This window comes from Pipra filicauda, unplaced genomic scaffold, assembly GCF_003945595.2.
Source record: "Pipra filicauda isolate LSUMZ 115617 unplaced genomic scaffold, ASM394559v2 scaffold704_size142039_pilon, whole genome shotgun sequence".
NCBI lineage: Eukaryota > Metazoa > Chordata > Aves > Passeriformes > Pipridae > Pipra > Pipra filicauda.
The window spans coordinates 57,111-74,304 of NW_024104870.1; the positions used below are offsets into that span (position 1 = coordinate 57,111).

The following is a 17,194-nucleotide window of genomic DNA, read 5'->3' on the forward strand; positions in this document are numbered from 1 at the left end:
TGATGGCGCGGGCAGGACGGGTCAGTGCCGGGGCCAGCAGAGTCCCCAGCGGGGTAATCCCGGTAAGCGGCTCCGGGCTCAGCGGGGAGCGCGGCCCCGTCACCTTCGCGGCTCGCCCCGGTCACCGGCGGCACCGGCGCGGGGAGCACCACGGGCCCCGCCCGCGGCCACCAGGGGGCGCTGCCCGGCCGTGCCCCCCCCCGGTCCAGCCCCGACCCCCCCCGGGCCCCCCCGGGTGCGTGGGACGGGACCCCCGAGCGTGTGTGGGCTCTGCCTCCCGCCTGGGCTCGGGGGTGTTCCCTCCACGCGTGTGCGGGCTGCAGGGGATGATCCGTGCGCGGGCCGTGCCCCCCCCGCGTGTGCGTGGGCTGGTGGCCGTGCCCCCCCCGCGTGTGCGTGGGCTGGGGGGGGTGCCCCCCGTGGGTGTTTGGGCTGTGCCCGCCGCGTGCGGGCTGCAGACCCTGCGTGTGCGTGGCCGTGCTTCCTGACTGCGTGTGGTGCTCCCCGCGGCTGCGTGGGCTGGGGGGGTGCCCCCCCCGTGTGTGTGTGTGTGTGTGCTCTGCCCCCCACACGTGCACGTGCTGTGCCCCCCGCGCGTGTTTGGGCTGTGCCTCCTCCGTGTGCGTGGGCTTTGGGGGGTCCCCTCCCCGCGTGCGTGGGCTGCGCTCCCCGCGTGTTCGTGTGTGTGTATCCTGTGCCCCCCGCGGGTGCGTGTGAACGGGCCGTGTCCCCCGCCGCGGGCTGGCGTGGGGCGTGACCCCGCGTGTGCGCGGGCTGCGTCCCGCGTGGATGCGGGGTCGGCGTCTGTCCCCCTCCGCGTGTTCACGGGCTGTGCCCCCCGCGCGTGTTTGCGCCGCGCCCGCAAGCGAGCGCCGAGCGCCGGCGGGTGCGCGTGTCCGCGTTTACACGCGCGGTCCCTCACACGGGTGGGCGCAGCCGCGTGAGCGCGCGGGGCCCCCCGCGAGCGTGCGGGACCCGCGGTTGCGCGCGGGGACGCGCGTGGGGTGCCCGCCGGCCCTCGGCGAGCGTGCGGGAGCGGTGCGCGCGTGGGGGGGGGAGGGGGGGTGCGCGCGGGCGCGGGGCCGTGCGTGTCCCGGATCCATCCCGGGTTTTCGGGGCCGCCGCTCCCGGCCGGGGTCTCCGTCCCGGGCGCGATCGGCGCCGCCGCCGCAGTCGGAGCGGGACCCGCCGGGACCCGCCGCCCCCGCCGCCCTCCGGTAACTTTCTCCGGGCGCCCGGGGCGGGCCGGGGGAGCGCGGGGGGAGCCGTCCCGTCCCGTCCCGTCCCGCCCCAGCCCGGCAGCCGCCGTCCCCCCCTGGATGTGCCGCTTCCCTCGCAGACCGAACCGCCGCCGCCGCCGGGGGAACGGGGGACGCGGAGCCGCCGGAGCCGCCGCCCCGCCTGGGTCCGCTCGGAGCCCCCCGGAGGTAGGAGCCGTCGGGAGGGTCCGGGCCGCGGGAGCTCCGCTCCCGGGATGGCGCCGATCCCTCCGCGGGCCGTCCCGCGAGCTCCGGGGGGGGGGGAACCGGGACCTCCACCGGGGCTCCCGGCGGGGGGGACCGGCCACGCGGGGCGGGCGGAGGGGATCGGCCCCACGCGTGCCCCGTCACGTCCCCTCGTGCTCCCGCCCACGCCCGCACGCTCCCGCCGCGCTTTGAGCTCCCGGTGGGTGGCTGGGTGGGTCGGTGTGTGTGGGTGGGCTGGGACGGCCGCGCCGGGCCGGTGGAGCCCCCGGCAGCCCGCGGAGGGGAGGCTGGCTCGGGACTGGGGGCTACTGGGGGCTACTGGGGGCTGCCGGCTCGGTCCGGACTGGGGCTGTTGGACCGGGAGCAGCGACCGGGTGGAAGTTGCTGCCCCGGCCCCGGTGACGCAGCAGCCGCAGGACCGTCCCGGGGGGCTGTGCCAGCTGTGCCACCCACCCTGCCAGCCCCAGGCCACCCTGAGCCTCGTATCCCACCAGCCGGGGTGTCCGCAGGGCTCCGGCACCCACCTCGCGGGCCCCCGCACCCGGGAGCTTTGGCAGGGCACGGGGGCGGCCCCGCGGCCAGAGCGGCCGGAGGGACCCCACCGGCAGCGCCCGCTGTTCCCGGGGCCCTGGCGCAGCTCCGAGGGGTTGGCGCGGGGACAATGGGTGTCCCCGGTCCCCTGATGTCCTGCCAGGCCGTGAGGTGGCACCGAACGCTGCGGTGACGGCCTGGGGGCTGCGCCTCTCCGGGGAGGATGGGGCTGGAGAGGACAGAGCTGGGGGATGGCTGTGGAATTTGGGGGACACCCAGCACTGCGGTGACAGTCTGGGGGCTGCACCTCTCCTGGGAGGATGGTGAGGGCGGAGGGGACGGGGCTGAGGGATGGCTGTGACATTCCAGTGCTGTTTGGGGACTGAGAAACCACTGGGTGCTCCAGCCACGGCTGGGGTCCTGCACCCAGCCCTGGAAGCAGTCTGGGGGCCCGGCAGATGCTGCTGGATACTCTGATTCCATGAGTTTCCCCCCCTCTCTGCTCCACAGGCTGCGTGTGGCAAACCTGAGCCGATGGATGCGGGTGGGCACTGGGTTTTGGGGGAAGGGAAGAGGAAGCAGCTGGATGAAGTTTCTCCTTCAGAAATTCAGCCCTAGGAAAACTTTCTCAGTTTTCCTGCTGCATCCAGCCGACGCTGCCTCTGTGGGCGACAGGGAATGGCTGCCTGGGGGGGATCCTCACGTCCCCCCTCCATATTCCAGGGTCTTTTCCGTCACAAAGCCGAGCACAAAGTCAGGAGCAGGTTGGGAGCCGAGCGTCTCCGGGCCCCCAGGGCTGGTCTGGTGGGAGGTGGTGGAACAAACTCGGTGCTGGAGCTGGCTGAGCTGCGAGGATCTCCCTGGAGCAGGGAAGTTTCCATCCCGGGAGTGAGTCAGCGCGGACACCTTGTGACGCCGTCCGGGTGGGACAGGCTGTGGGGAGGCGGCTGCGGAGCTCGGGCTCCGAGTGGGATCCGTGGCTCGCTGTCCAGAACCTGGGAATTTGCACCACGTTAGGTTTGGGTTGGATATTAGGGAAAATTCCTTCCCTGAAAGGGCAGTCGGGCGCTGGAACAGGCAGTGGTGGAGTCGCCGTCCCTGGAATTGTTCAGAAAACATGTGGATGTGGCACTTGGGGACATGGGGCAGGGGTGGCCCTGTCAGTGCTGGCCTAGTGGTTGGACTCGATGATCTTGGAGGGCTTTTCCCGACCTTAATGATTCCATGATTCCCTGATTCTGAGGGTGGATAGGCTGGAAAACACGAGGGCCCTTCGGTCAGTGCTCCTGCCGTGAGTGACACCCACAGTGCCAGCCCCTTATCCCTGGGAACGCTGCTCTTCCCACCACTCCAACCTGCTGCACGTGTGTGCACACCCTGCACATCCCCACACCCGCACAGGTGCCCCCTGTACACGTGTGTACACGTGTGTACACATGTGTTCCCGTGTGTACGTGTGTGTTCCCATGTGTACACGTGTGTTCCCATGTGTACACATGTGTTCCCGTGTGTACATGTGTGTTCCCATGTGTACACGTGTGTTCCCATGTGTACACGTGTGTTCCCGTGTGTACATGTGTGTTCCCATGTGTACACGTGTGTTCCCGTGTGTACATGTGTGTTCCCGTGTGTACGTGTGTGTTCATGTGTGTACACGTGTGTTCCCATGTGTACACGTGTGTTCCCGTGTGTACATGTGTGTTCACATGTGTACATGTGTGTTCCCGTGTGTACATGTGTGTTCCCATGTGTACACGTGTGTTCCCGTGTGTACATGTGTGTTCCTGTGTGTACACGTGTGTTCCCGTGTGTACACGTGTGTTCCCATGTGCACACGTGTGTTCCCGTGTGTACCTGTGTGTTCCCGTGTGTACCTGTGTGTTCACGTGTGTACCTGTGTGTTCACGTGTGTACGTGTGTGTTCCCGTGTGTACATGTGTGTTCCCATGTGTACACATGTGTTCCCGTGTGTACATGTGTGTTCCCATGTGTACACGTGTGTTCCCGTGTGTACGTGTGTGTTCATGTGTGTACACGTGTGTTCCCATGTGTACACGTGTGTTCCCGTGTGTACACGTGTGTTCCCATGTGTACATGTGTGTTCCCGTGTGTACCTGTGTGTTCACGTGTGCACGGCTCAATCCCGCGCTCGTGGTGGGATTTTTGGGGGTCCCCGCCCAGGGCCAGCAGTTGGATGGCTGGTCACGAGGCTGAGGGTTCCCGACGGGAGCAGAGCGAGTGTGTGCCCACCTCAGTCCCTCTGGCACATCCCAGCCCTTGGGAAGCTGCAGGATAACGAGGGGAACAGCTGATAAAATAAAAGGAAAGAGCTGCCTCGGAGTGGGAACGAGCGGCAAAGCAGAGTCGGGTTTCAGCTCTGCTGTGTCCGGGGTGAGGCTGGGGGGTGTTTCCAGATGTGGAAGCCCCACTGTCCAACTCCCAGCCCGGATTTAGGGAAAGAGAGCCCTGTCTGGTGCCCCCAGGGGGGCAGAGGACGTCCTCAGGGGGATGGGGTTGCTCTGTGGGGACAGAGTAGGTCTCCAGCCAAGGAACAGGCCACCATCACTCGGGGCAGATACTTCAGGAGAGACAAATGTATCCCAGCAGGAGAAGGATGGCTGGGGATTTCGGGAACAGCCCAAGGACACTCATTCCACCACCTCTCAGCAGACAGAGGGGTCTCCTGCCCCAGGAAGCTCCCTAAATCCCCAAGGGTGCTGCCTTGCTCCGTGCTCAGCACATCAAGCCACAGGCATTTCCACAGATTAACAGGATTCCTGTCATATATCCCATCCTTTAATGGATGCCGGAGTCCCTGCCGGGTCCTGCACATCCTCCTCTTCCCATCTTTGGAGGGATCCTGCAGGACAGAGCTGCTGGAGTGGGAACAGGCCCAGTGTGAGTCCCCTGACTGCAGCAGGAGGATGGATTCCGCTGCCTGCCCTGTCCGAACTCCGACCCCTCGGGATGGCAGGATGGGCAGGATGTCCCCAGCCCCTGCGTCCCTCGGTGCTGGCATGGGATGATGCTCGATGCCATGGGAAGGAGCAGGGCCTGCCAGGGGGGCTCCCACAGCCGTGACTCAGAGCTTTTATGGGTCCCACATGTTCCGTGTTGCTGCTTCCCTCCAGCGCTGGGGAGGAAGAGGGAGGCATAAAAATTCCTTGTAGCAGCTGCTGCCGTGCGTGTGCCCCCCTTGCCCTCACCCCAAAACCTTTTCCCCACCCGGCCTGGTGAAGGTGGGGGTCGGGAAGTGGCTGTAGGGGAGGGATTTGGGGGGCAGCGTGTGCTGGGGGCCAAAGCAAACAACGCACAGCGACGGTCGCCCGCCTGCCCAGGGACCACCTATGGAGCCCCCCCCGCCCCTGCCCGGCCTGCCCCGGCCTCCTGAGCGGTTCTGCTGTGCTGGAGGGCCGGGGGTCCCTCCTGCCCGGGGGGAACAGGAGCCTGCAGCCCCCCTCCGTGGGTTATCCCTGCCCTGGCTCCGCAGGATCGGGCTGCCTGCCCTCCCCTTGCCGAGGCACACGTGTGGCAGCCTGTGTTCCAGCCTGTGTTAACGTGTCCGGGGACGTGTCAGGGCACGGCCCCGGGTGGGTGTGGGTGCCCGCGGGAGCGAGGGGTGGATGGGTTTGCCCCCTGAGCTGCGGCGTTGGGGTGCTGGGGGACACCTGGAGGGGTGAGTGGCCCGGGGAGGGACCTCCTGTCCTCCCTGGGAGTGGTGCGAAGGGCAGGGAAGAATTTCGGGATCAGGTGGGGAATGAGGACTTGTGACGGGGCCGGGGGAGGGCGGATGGAGCGGGGGATGTCCCGAGCCTGTCCTGGCAGGGACGTCTCTGCCCCTTTCCCTCCACGTTCCCCGAAGCTGCTTCTTCCCCTTCTCAGCTTTTCCAGGCCAGGGACCACCTTGGAACGAGCTCAGCAGCCCCCACCAGCATGGGATCATGACCCTGAGTCGTCCCCTTTCAGACCCCCTGAACCTGAAGCGATGTGCTTTGTGGGGCCGTGGGCCTGGCCAGATTAGCTGCCCCATGCAGAGGGGCTGGGCTGGCCCTAAAGCCCGGCCTAAGGGGGGGTCAGGGGTGGCAGGTGGGGGGTCTGCACGTTGCTTCTGCTGGAGGCCGAGTCCAGAAACGTGTGGGGTCAGGGGAAGCAGCTCTGAGCACAGCCTGGGGGCCTGGGGCAGGGAAAAGGGGCTTGTTCCAGGGGGGCATCTCCCTGCTGTGCAGCACCGGGGGGACATCCCAGCTGGGAGGAGTGGGGTGACCCTGCCAGGCCCCCCTGTCCTGGCAGGGAGCTGGGACGTGTCCCCGTGGTCCTGGACTGTCGCTGGCAAGGGGGAGCTGGAAGGTCTCTGCCAGCCACGAGACTTGCAGCCCAGGGGTGGGGTCGGGCTCAGGGGTTGGGGTTGGGTGATCTTGGGGCTGCCAGGGGTGGCTGTGCCCATGGTGGGCTGGGGGGGTTACCTACTCCGGGGGAGACACTGCCTCTCCTGAGGGGGTGAAAAGGGTACAAAGGGGTCTTCAGGGGTGTGTCCCCACCCTGGCCCCTGCCACACCACCACGCCCTGCTCTCTGTCTGCCTCTTCTCCCTGCTCTGGCCCTCCCTCGCTCCTCCCTCAGTGAGGATTTGGGGTGACTGGGCCCTCCCTTGGCTGTTGGAGCTCCCCCCCCACACACACACGTGCACATCCCACATGTGTGCACATCCCACATGTGTGCACATCCCACATGTATCCGTGAGTCCAAACACTCCAGGGCTGTCAGTGCCCACGTGTGTCTCCCTCCTTCCCACAGTCTCTCTCCCACCATTTCGGGGGGTCTCCGCTCCCACCACCCCTCGGTGTCACCAGGCTGGCATTGCCCCCCAGAACAACTGCCCCGTGACCCCAGACGCCGGGGCACACACACAGACACACAGAGAACATGTGTGCTCACACACAGACACACAGAGAACATGTGTGTTCATGCTGCACACACACAGACACACAGAGAACACATGTGCGCACACAGACATGCAGAGAACATGTGTGCTCACACATAGACACACAGAGAACACGTGTGTTCATGGTGCACACACACAGAGAACACGTGTGCACACACACAGACATGCAGAGAACACATGTGTTCATGGTGCACACACACAGAGAACACGTGTGCACACACGCAGACACACACAGAACACATGTGTTCATGGTGCACACACACAGACACACAGAGAACACGTGTGCACACACACAGAACACGTGTGTTCACACAGGCCCCGACAGCAGCACGGCTGCCCCACGCACGCAGCCCCCCCGGGCCCCCCCGGCCCCCCACGCCGGGGGCTGTGCCGGCGGGTGATGGATTGTGCCACACACAGCTCCGGGCCCGCGGGGGCTAATCCAGCCCTGACATCACATTCCTCCCCAGTGGGGCTCCGGGGAGGGTTAACCCTGCCGGGGCTGGGGGCTCGGGGACCCCCCGTCACCCCCGGGGGCTGGGCTGGGGGGGGGGCCCTGCTGGACCCACCCCTGCACCCACCGCCGCGGGTGGGGGGGAACAGGAGCGTTCCCGGCGCGGGTGGGACCCGGGGTGGGGTCTGCAGCGTCACGGGGAGACGGGGCGGGTGGTCTGCCCCACCCCGGGGTGCAGTGGGGTGCCAGGGTGGGGGGCTGCCCCGTCACAGGGTGGGAGGCCATCCGTGCCCACTCCTGCCTCTCCCTCCTTCCCACCGGCCCTGCTCCATCACCCGGCACCGGGGAGGTCTCTCTGCTCCCACCACCCCTCACTTTTGGGGCCTCTCTGCTCCCACCACCCCTCACTTTTGGGGCCTCTCTGCTCCCACCACCCCTCGGTGTCACCGTCCCCACGCTGTCCTGCGCCGCGAGCTCCCTCCATCCCCTTTCCCCCCCTGCCTTCTCCTCCTCCGTCTCCTTCCCTCTCCCCCCCACCCCGTTCCCCAGTGTCCTCAGGAAACTGGAGCCAGATGACAGATTTTAGATGTGTTTGCAGGAAATAAAAGGCGAGGAGCTGGGGGGGAGGGGGGCGGCCAGCCCTGACCCCCCTCCCGCGCCGCGTTTCGGCGTCTGGAGCCAGCCCTGCTCCGAGAGCTCCCGCCGCTGGCTGCGCTCCTGGTTTTCTTGGCAGAGAGGAGCAGGAATGTGTTTCAGTTTGAGTTTCTTGGCAGGAGGAGAGCGAGGGAAGATTCCCCTCATCCCGCCTGCGCCTGGCTCTCAAATTTATGCCCAAAGGCTGCGACTTGGGTGGGCCGTGGCGGTGTGCGGCCGGCGGGGGAGGCGAGCGCGGCGGTGGGCGAGACGCCGGATGGTTCCCATTGCTTCCCGTTGCTTCCCATTGGCTCCCGGCCTTCCCGGCCCCATCCAGCCCCCTCGGCTCGGGGCGGGCCGCCGGCCTTCGGGGAGCCCCTGCGGACCCCAGGAGTCGGGGGGAGCGTCCCGGGGCCCGGTGGGGTTCGGGTGGGTTTGGTGCTGTGCAGCCCCCCGGTGTCCTGTGCCAGTGCTCGGTGGGGGGATGTGGGGGACTGGGGGGTCGTGGCACTGCGTCGCACCCACCTGACGCCCTCCTGGCACCCGCCTTGCCAGGCTGGCTCTGCTCACCAAACCTCTCCCTGCCTGCACCCAGCGGTGCCTCGGCACGGTGAGACCCTCACCCATCACTGCACCTCGGTGGGTGTGGGGCACCAGAGCCCCCAAAACCTGCCCCCGGGGGGCACAGGAGGTGCTGGAGGGGGCACAGGGGGAACACAGCCCCAGGCAGGGAGGTGGTGTGGGAACTGGGGGTGCTGAGGTGCTGCACGTCCGTGTGTTCCCCACGTGAGGTGACACGCCGTGCACATGTGTGTGCTCCGTGTGCTCCGTGTGCCAGGCCCTGGAAGTGCCCTCCAAGGCCAGCTTGGACTGGGCTTGGAGCACCCTGGGCTGGTGGAAGGTGTCCCTGCAAGCCCCCCCCCCCAGGTCTGTGGAGTTGGGGGGTGGGTGCAGCCCCCTCTCCCTCTGTGCCCGCCGTTGGCCTGGCAGGGTGAGGGGTCAGGCAGGAGCTCCCCTGGGGCTAATCCCCAAACTTTCCTGTGAGGCCCAGGGTCCAGCGGGCAGGTGAGACCCCCCCCTCCTCTGCCCCCTGGTTCCTCCTCATCTCCCGTTCCCCCTTTCCCTCCCCAGTTCCACCACGGTCCCGGGCAGCCCCCTCCCCTCTGCCTGCCCCGCTGCCCCCCCCCCATTCTTCCTGCCTGACACTCTCACAAAGCCCCGAGACGAGCTTTCAAAGGGGCAACTCATGCGGAAGAATTGCCGCCCCCCTCGCCCCCCCCTGCTCCAAACGCGACCCAGCACTTTTCCCAGCGGGGTGAGGGGCTCCCACTCCCCCAGACCCCTCGTTTGGGGCGATTCCCTCCGTCTCAGAGGGGGAGGCTGAGGGGGCAGGAGCCCTTGTCCCCAGTGCCACCCACATCTGCCTCGTCCTGCGGTGGCTTCTCCTGCTCCTCTGTCCTTCGTGTCAGCCCTCGGGGGTCTCGGGGCGGGACAGGGACCGGGGTGGGGCGGTGGAGGGGTGGGGGGCAGGACACGGCCGTGAGAAGGAGCGGATGAGGGACAGGCTGGTGGCTGCGGGTGGGGATGGGGCTGGGGGGCAGGACGGTGACCTGGGGGTGGATCGGGGGCAGGACGGTGGCCCTGGGTGGGGGTGGGACCGGGCTCAGGGCAGGACCTCAGGGATCCACGGTGGGCTGGGCTGAGCCCCTGGGCAGGGGCACGGTGTGTGGGTGGGACCAGGGCAGGGTGGGGACCCGTGGGCAGGGTGGGGACCCGCGGGCAAGGCAGGGCTGGGTGGGACCTGTGGAGGATCCGCGGGGAGAGAGGAGCGGGGAGCCAGCTCCGGTCCTCGGCCCGGGAATGGTTCCAGCTGTGCCTCGTTTTCCCATTTCGTAGAATCCCGGGATGGTTTGGGGTTGGAAGAAACCGTCAAGCCCATCCAGTCCCACCCCCTGCCCTGGGCAGGGACACCTTCCACCAGCCCGGGCTGCTCCAAGTGTCCAAGCTGGGCACTCCCAGGGATCCAGGGGCAGCCACAGCTCCCCTGGGCACCCCGTGCCAGGGAGGAATTTCTTCCCAACACCCCCAAATCTCCCCTATTTTAGTTTAAATCACCCCGGGGGGGTGGGGGGGTCTCCGCTCCCGGGGGGGGTCCCGCGTCCTGTGGCGCCCCCTGGCGGCCAAACCCACTCCGCCTTCCCCCCCCCCGTCCCTCCCCACAGCCCCCCGGGCCCCGCCGCCGCCCCGATGCGCCCCTGAGACCCCCCCCGGGCCCCACCGAGAGATGTTCGACCCCGCCGGACCCCCGGCCGCCGGCTACAGCGAGCACTGCTGCCTGCGCCCCCCCCACGTGCCAGCCCCCGCCGCCCCGGGACCACCAGGTGGGTCATACGGGGGGGCCCAGGCTCTGCCTTCACCCCCCCAGGGTCAGGGGTGCTCCGGGGGTCCCTCTGTCCCGTCCAACTCATCTGTCCTCCCTCCTCCAGGCCTCGATTTCCCCGTGTGCCACCAGCCCGGGCACCGCGGGTATGGGCTGGCACCAGGGGCCGAACACCCCGGTGATGGTGAGTGTCCGGTTTTGGGGGGGCCGTGGGGGTTTCACGGGGGGGCTCGGCGTCTCTTTTCTCCTAAATCCAGAGCGAACTGGCCCGCTCAGGTGTGTGTCCCTGGGGGGGGGTGCTCAGCCCCCCGCTGAGGGCGGTGCCCCCCGCTCTGCCCTCCCAGGCTCCCGGTTCTCCACGCCCCGCGGCGCGGGGAAGCTGGGGAAGAAGCGGGCGCTGTCCATCTCCCCCCTGTCCGACTCCAGCATCGACCTGCAGACCGTGATCCGAACCTCTCCCAACTCCCTCGTCGCCTTCATCAACTCCCGCTGCGCCTCCGCCGGCGGCTCCTACGGGCACCTCTCCATCAGCACCATCAGGTGGGCACCTGCCCTCAGACCCCCGCGGGTGGGAGCCTGGCCCGGAGCCCGAGTGCCCCTTCCCACCTCGGGGAGTGCCTGGAGAGCCGGGGGCCGGGGTGTTTGCTCACGGAGCCCTCAATCCTGTCCCCTGACGGTGTCACCCACTCGTCCCTTTGCTCTCCACAGCCCGTCCCTGGGGTACCAGAGCCCACCCGGGCAGCAGAAGGGCCAAGGTCACCTGTACACACCCCCCCCTCCCTGCAGCTCCCACGAGCCCCTGCCCACACGCCCGGGGCTACTGCACCACCCCCCTGCTCGTGGGGCCCTCAAACACTGCCAGGTGAGGAGGGGGATCCCTGTGGGCCGGGGATCCGTGGGAGCCGTGTCAGCCCTGGGCATCCCTGTCGTTGGGGCATCCATGGGGGGGTGTATCCCTGTAAGGATGCATCCCCCGAACCACATTCCGGAGGGAATCTCGGTGCTGACCCCTCCCTGCTCTCCTGGCCCCAGCAGCAGCTGAAGCTGGAGTGGAGCCTGAGCAGCCCCCTGACTGCCAAATTCCCAGAGGAGCGATCCGAGGGTGACATCTCCAGCCCGGCGTCCACGGGCACCCAGGTACGTCCCGGGCTGGGGGACCCCCCCCCCCACGTCCCCGGGGCTCCACAGTCCCAGCACCGCTCCCGTGGGTGCTCACCTGGAGAACTCACCTGGCCGTGCTCCCCCAGGACCCCCTGCTGGGGATGCTGGATGTCCGGGAGGAGCTGGAGAAGGAGGACGGGAAGGCCGAGTGCGAGGCCGTGTACGAGACCAACTGTTACTGGGACGGCTGTGCCAAGGAGTTCGACACGCAGGAGCAGCTGGTGCACGTGAGTCGGGGGCTGCCGGGGTGCCCCCACCCCAAAATCTGCCCTCGGGCTGCCCTGTGTGACGCCCCCCCGGAGCAGCCCACGATTCCTGCTCCCAGTTCCCACCACCTGCCCCGGGGACTCACCGTGATGCTGAAAGTCGCTCCCTGGGCAGGGAGGGATGTGCATCCTCCTCCTCAGCCGCTTCCAGACTCCCTCCTTTGCTCCAGCTCTCCTTCCCCAAAATCTCCTGTATCCCCCTGACCACCCTTAAGCCTCTGTGACCCCTCTGTGACCCCTCTGCTCCCGGCCCTTCCGAAGTAGCCCCCAAACATCCCCTGTGTCCTCTGTCTCCTCCAAACACCACCTGACCTGTCTTCCCCAGACTCGGGTGTCTCCACCCGCTATCCCAGTCCCTTTATGTCCCTTCCTGCCATCCCAGTCCCTCTACATCCCTTTCTCCCACGATGTTCCTGTATCTCCCTGTCCCTTGTCCCCCTCCCCGGTGCCACCAGTGACGCCCCTCTCCCTCCTCAGCACATCAACAACGAGCACATCCACGGGGAGAAGAAGGAGTTCGTGTGCCACTGGGCAGCCTGTTCCCGGGAGCAGAGGCCCTTCAAGGCTCAGTACATGCTGGTGGTGCACATGCGGCGTCACACGGGCGAGAAACCTCACAAGTGCACGGTGAGATGCCCAAAATCCCTCAGAAATGCTCGGTGAGCCGGGAAAACGGGGGGTGAGAGGGTGGAATAGGAGCGGGTCCGTGTGTGGCAGGCGGGATGCGTGTCCGGGGTGGACGTGCCGTGGGTGGGGTGGGGGGTGACGTGTCCCACCCCGCTCTCCCGCAGTTCGAGGGCTGTAACAAGGCCTATTCCCGCCTGGAGAACCTCAAGACTCACCTGCGCTCGCACACGGGGGAGAAACCCTACGTGTGTGAGCACGAGGGCTGCAACAAGGCCTTTTCCAACGCCTCCGACCGCGCCAAGCACCAGAACCGCACCCACTCCAACGAGGTACGGCCCCACCTCGGGCTCCTCTGCGTCGCTCCCGCCCTCCAACAGCTCCCCACATCCCTCCTTTTCAACCCTGTGCGCCCCAACTCCCTCTTTGCCTGCTCTAAATGCCCCCTCGGTCACCGGCATTCCCGCCGGGATCCCTTTATCCCGCTCCTGGGGAGCCTCCCTGAGCTCACCCACCGAGGGGACTCACCCGAGGGCACTCCCCCTCTTTGATCCAGAGGGAAGGGGAGGGGGTTTTGCTTTAGGGGAGGGGGCTGTGGTCGGAGCTGACCCCGCTCCGTGCCCGCCGGTGCTCCCGGGCAGAAGCCGTACGTGTGCAAGATTCCCGGCTGCACCAAGCGCTACACGGACCCCAGCTCCCTGCGGAAACACGTGAAGACCGTGCACGGCCCCGACGCCCACGTCACCAAGAAGCACCGGGGGGACGTGGGGCCGGGCCGGGCGCTGCCCACCCCCAGCGCCCCCCTGGACATGAAGCAGGAGAAGGACACGAACGGCCCCGGCGAGGCCCGGAAGGACGACGGGAAACTCCTGGTGCCCGACCTGGCCTTGGTGAGGAGCTGGGGGGGGGTGGTGGTGGTGGGGGGTCACCCCCGGGTGATAGTGCAAGAGGAAACAGCCTCAAGTTGTGCCAGGGGAGATTTAAGTCGGATGTATCAGGGAAAGTTTCTTTGTGGAAAGGGTTGCCAGGCGTCGGAAGGGGCTGCCCAAGGGAGTGGTGGAGGGCCCATCCCTGAAAGTGTTCAGGAATCGTGTGGATGTGGCACCTGGGGACGTGATTAGTGGTGGACGTGGCAGTGTTGGGTTAATGGTTTGACTCGGTGGTCTCAGAGGCTTTTCCAACCTCAATGATTCCCTGATTCCAAGCGTAGTGACCCCCTCTCCCTCGGTCCCCGCTCTGCTCCCCCCAGAAGCCGCAGCCCAGCCCGGGCGGGCAGTCGTCCTGCAGCAGTGACCACTCGCCCCTGGGCAGCACCACCAACAACGACAGCGGCGTGGAGATGGCAGGGAACGCTGGTGGCAGCTACGAGGACCTGTCCACGCTGGAGGACGTGGTGCCCGGGGAGCCCATGGGCACCTCGGGGCTCATGGCCCTCCACAAGCTGGAGAACCTTCGCATCGACAAACTGAAGCAGCTGAGGAAACCCGCGGCTTCCAAGGGCCTGAACCTGCCACCCATCCCTGGAGCCGGTGAGCCCGGGGTGCCCTCCCACTGGGGTGAGGGAGCCATCCCATGGGAACTGCGTGGAGAGCTCTGGGGGGCAGCCAGAGGGTTCCAAACGTTCCTGTTATTAGTGGCGAACCCCACTGTGCTCTGGGGAGACCTTGGAGCCCCTTCCAGTGCCTAAAGGGGCTCCAGGAGAGCTGGAAAAGGACTTTGGACAAAAGCCTGGAGTGCCCGGACAAGGGGGAGTGGCTTCCCACTGCCAGAGGGGAGGGTGAGATGGGATACTGGGGACAAGTTCCTCCCCGGGAGGGTGGGGAGGCCCTGGCATGGCTTGCCCAGAGGAGCTGTGGCTGCCCCAGCCCTGGGAGCGTTCAAGGTCTGGTTGGAACAACCTGGTCTAGTGGAAGGTGTCCCTGCCCAGGGCAGGGGGTGGAACTGGATGGTCTTTAAGATCCCTCCCAACCCAAACCATTCCAGGATTCAACGATCTCTCCAACCTAAATGAGCCTCTGCCCCTCTTTGTTGCCTGCTCTGGAACCTTCTCCCTGTCCTCGCCGGGGTCTGACCAGGGAAGAGCCACATCCCGCGGGGTAACTCCTCCTTCTCTCCCCCAGGCCTGCCCGGGGAGGTGCCCGGGCTCCCGGTGCCCCCCCCGGCCTCTCACCGGCGCATCGCGGAGCTGTCGGCGGCGGAGCTGGGGCTGGTGGCCCTGGGCGAGCGCCGGAGCAGCGGCACCAGCACCGTCAGCTCCGCCTACACCGTGAGCCGCCGCTCGTCCCTGGTGTCCCCGTACCCGCCGTGCCCGGCCGAGGGGGCGGCGATGCCCGGCGGGCCGTGCCCGGCCGACGGCTACGACCCGACGGCCTCTCCCGACGAGTCGCGGCGCTCCAGCGGCGCCGGCCCGTGCGGGGCCCTGCCGGGGGTGGGCAACCTCACCCCGGCCCAGCGCTACCGCCTCAAGGCCAAATATGCCGCGGCCACGGGCGGGCCCCCCCCGACCCCTCTGCCCGGCGTGGAGCGGGCGGCCCCGGGCGGCCCCGTGCCCGCGGGATACCCCGGGCCCCGCTGCGTGCCCAACGGGCTGCCGCGAAGGCACAGCTCCAACGACCGCCCCGGCTACCCGGGCGCCGTGCCCCCTCGCCTGGTGCCCCGGCACGGCGTCCGGCGGGCGAGCGACCCCGCCCGGACCGTGGCCAAGCCTCCGGCCGTGCCCAGGGTGCAGCGGTTTAAGAGCGTGGGGAACGTGAGCGCGCCGGGCGCGGGCAGGACGGCGCTGCAGCCCCTGGGCGGCTCCGAGGCCAACCTGCAGCGCCACAGCTTCTCCCCCCGGCCCCCCAGCATCACCGAGAACGTCTTCCTGGAGAGCGTGGGGGGCCCCGGCCCCGAGCCCGGCCTGCTGGAGATGGAGCAGTACCTGAGCTATCCCGAGGAGAGCTTCCCGTGCCCCGGCGTGGAGCTCCAGGGTGGCATCTACGGCGCTCAGCGGACCATGGGGGGCACGCCCGGGGACATGGAGGAGGGGCTGCTGCAGCCCGAGTTCTCCCTCCCGCAGTGCCAGATGAACCAGCACTTCCCCAGTTTGCCAGCTGGGAATGGGGCCATGCCAGTGCCTTGGGAAGGACCCGCCCCGGGCACGCTGGACATGAGCTCCGGGCAAAGCGTCGCCGCCACCGTGTCCGGGCCACACTGTCCCCATCAGAGCACCGAGTACCCCCACGCCAGTTCCTGTGGGCAGCACCCCAAACTGGCGAGCTCGTGCCAGGACGGCGGATTTCCCGGGGGGCACCGCTCTTACCGACTGCAGATCAAATCCGAGCAGCGATACCCGGCGCCCGCCCCAGCACTCGCTCCCTGCCCCGGCGCCAAACTGGCCGGGCCCCCGCTGCCCCCCCCGGCCTTTGGCCACGCCATGGACGTGGGGCCGGGCGGGTACCCCCCTGCGGGACCGGCGCCGGGCGGGTACATGGGCATCGCCAGCCCGGGCGCCCGCAGAGCCCAGACCCCCACCCTGCAGACCAAAGAAGTGATGGTCCGGAGCTACGTGGAGGCCCAGCAGGCGCTGATGTGGGGGGAGCAGCCCCCCTCCAAGGGAGGGGCACCTGGCACGGGGCTGGGCGGCGAGCCCGGGCAGTGCCAGGCCGTGCCGGCACCGCCGTACGGCAGCCCCAGGTACTGCGGGTACCAACCCAAACCCGATCACCTGCAGGGCCTGGCGGAGCCCCAGCACCTCCTGAGCCCCCCGTGCTTCAACCCCGAGATGGTCCCACACCCCCCAGGTGGCCCGAAGCCGCCGGGTCACCCGAGCGGCCTGAGTTACAGCCTGGCACAGCCGGGGCCCGGCTACGACGGGGTGGACACCAACTCCCGGCACCTGCTGCGCTTACCCCCCGCCCGCCCCGTGCCCGAGGGGCCTGGCAACCCCCCGGGGTACTACCCGGGCCAGAGCACCCACGGGCAGGTGGGCAAAGGCGGGCACAAGCTGCTGGGCCACGTGGCAGCGAGCTGTGGGGGTCCCGGGCACTACGGCGGCAGCTCGGAGGGACTCAAAGGCACCTCCTGTTACTACCTGGACTCGGGGGAGCAGGTGGCCAACAGCCTCGACTCCCTGGACCTGGAGAACACGCACCTTGACTTCGCTGCCATCGTGGAGGACGAGGAGCCCCCCCCGGCGCTGCCCGGCCCCCCCAGCCCGGCCGGGGGGCTCCTGCTGCCCTCGCCCGGGGGTGCCAACATGGCAGTGGGGGACATGAGCTCCATGCTGAGCACACTGGCAGGGGAGAGCCACTTCCTCAACTCCCTGTCCTGAAACCAGGGGGACCTGCCCTCAGGTGGCACCTCCGTGACCTGGGGGGGGGCCCAACCCGTTGGGGCAGAGCCGTGAATCCTCCTCACACACGGGTTTGTGCCCTGGGGGGGGACGGGGAACCCCCCTGGACCCCCCCCCTTCTCCAGGCTCTGACTGCCACCCTCGCTCAGGGGGGACATTGCTGGGTCCCAGACACGGCCCCAACCCCCCAGGTCACCTCTGGGGTGGGGAACTGGTTTAACTGGGCCCTTCTTCCAGTGCCTGGGAGCCTGTCCCACCTGCCCCCCCCCAGCCTTAATGCCAAAGCCAAAGAGCCCCCCACCCCCTGGGCAGGCCCCATCCCGGTGTTCCCACTGCCCCCCACCCCAAATCCCAGTCTGTCCAGACTGCAAACCCCCCCCTCCTGCTCCGGGGGGGGCAGATCCC

At 68.1% G+C, this 17,194-nt stretch overlaps 2 protein-coding genes across 2 annotated transcripts; both read left to right on the forward strand.

The window, feature by feature from the left end:
• Positions 1-2: 2 nt before the first annotated feature.
• LOC113991237 (formin-like protein 5) lies at positions 3-2,527 on the forward strand. The gene is made up of 3 exons (XM_027727368.1): positions 3-392; positions 1,340-1,427; positions 2,508-2,527. The coding sequence occupies exons 1-3, from the start codon at positions 3-5 to the stop codon at positions 2,525-2,527; spliced, it is 498 nt and encodes a 165-aa protein (XP_027583169.1).
• GLI1 (GLI family zinc finger 1) lies at positions 1,265-17,145 on the forward strand. Its single transcript, XM_039389102.1, has 12 exons — positions 1,265-1,427; positions 10,248-10,406; positions 10,512-10,589; positions 10,750-10,945; positions 11,114-11,267; positions 11,438-11,542; positions 11,653-11,793; positions 12,310-12,459; positions 12,624-12,788; positions 13,098-13,346; positions 13,706-13,985; positions 14,577-17,145. Exons 2-12 carry the CDS (start codon positions 10,310-10,312, stop codon positions 16,766-16,768), a joined length of 3,807 nt encoding a protein of 1,268 aa, XP_039245036.1. The 5' UTR covers positions 1,265-1,427; positions 10,248-10,309; the 3' UTR covers positions 16,769-17,145.
• The last annotated feature ends 49 nt before the right edge of the window (positions 17,146-17,194 follow it).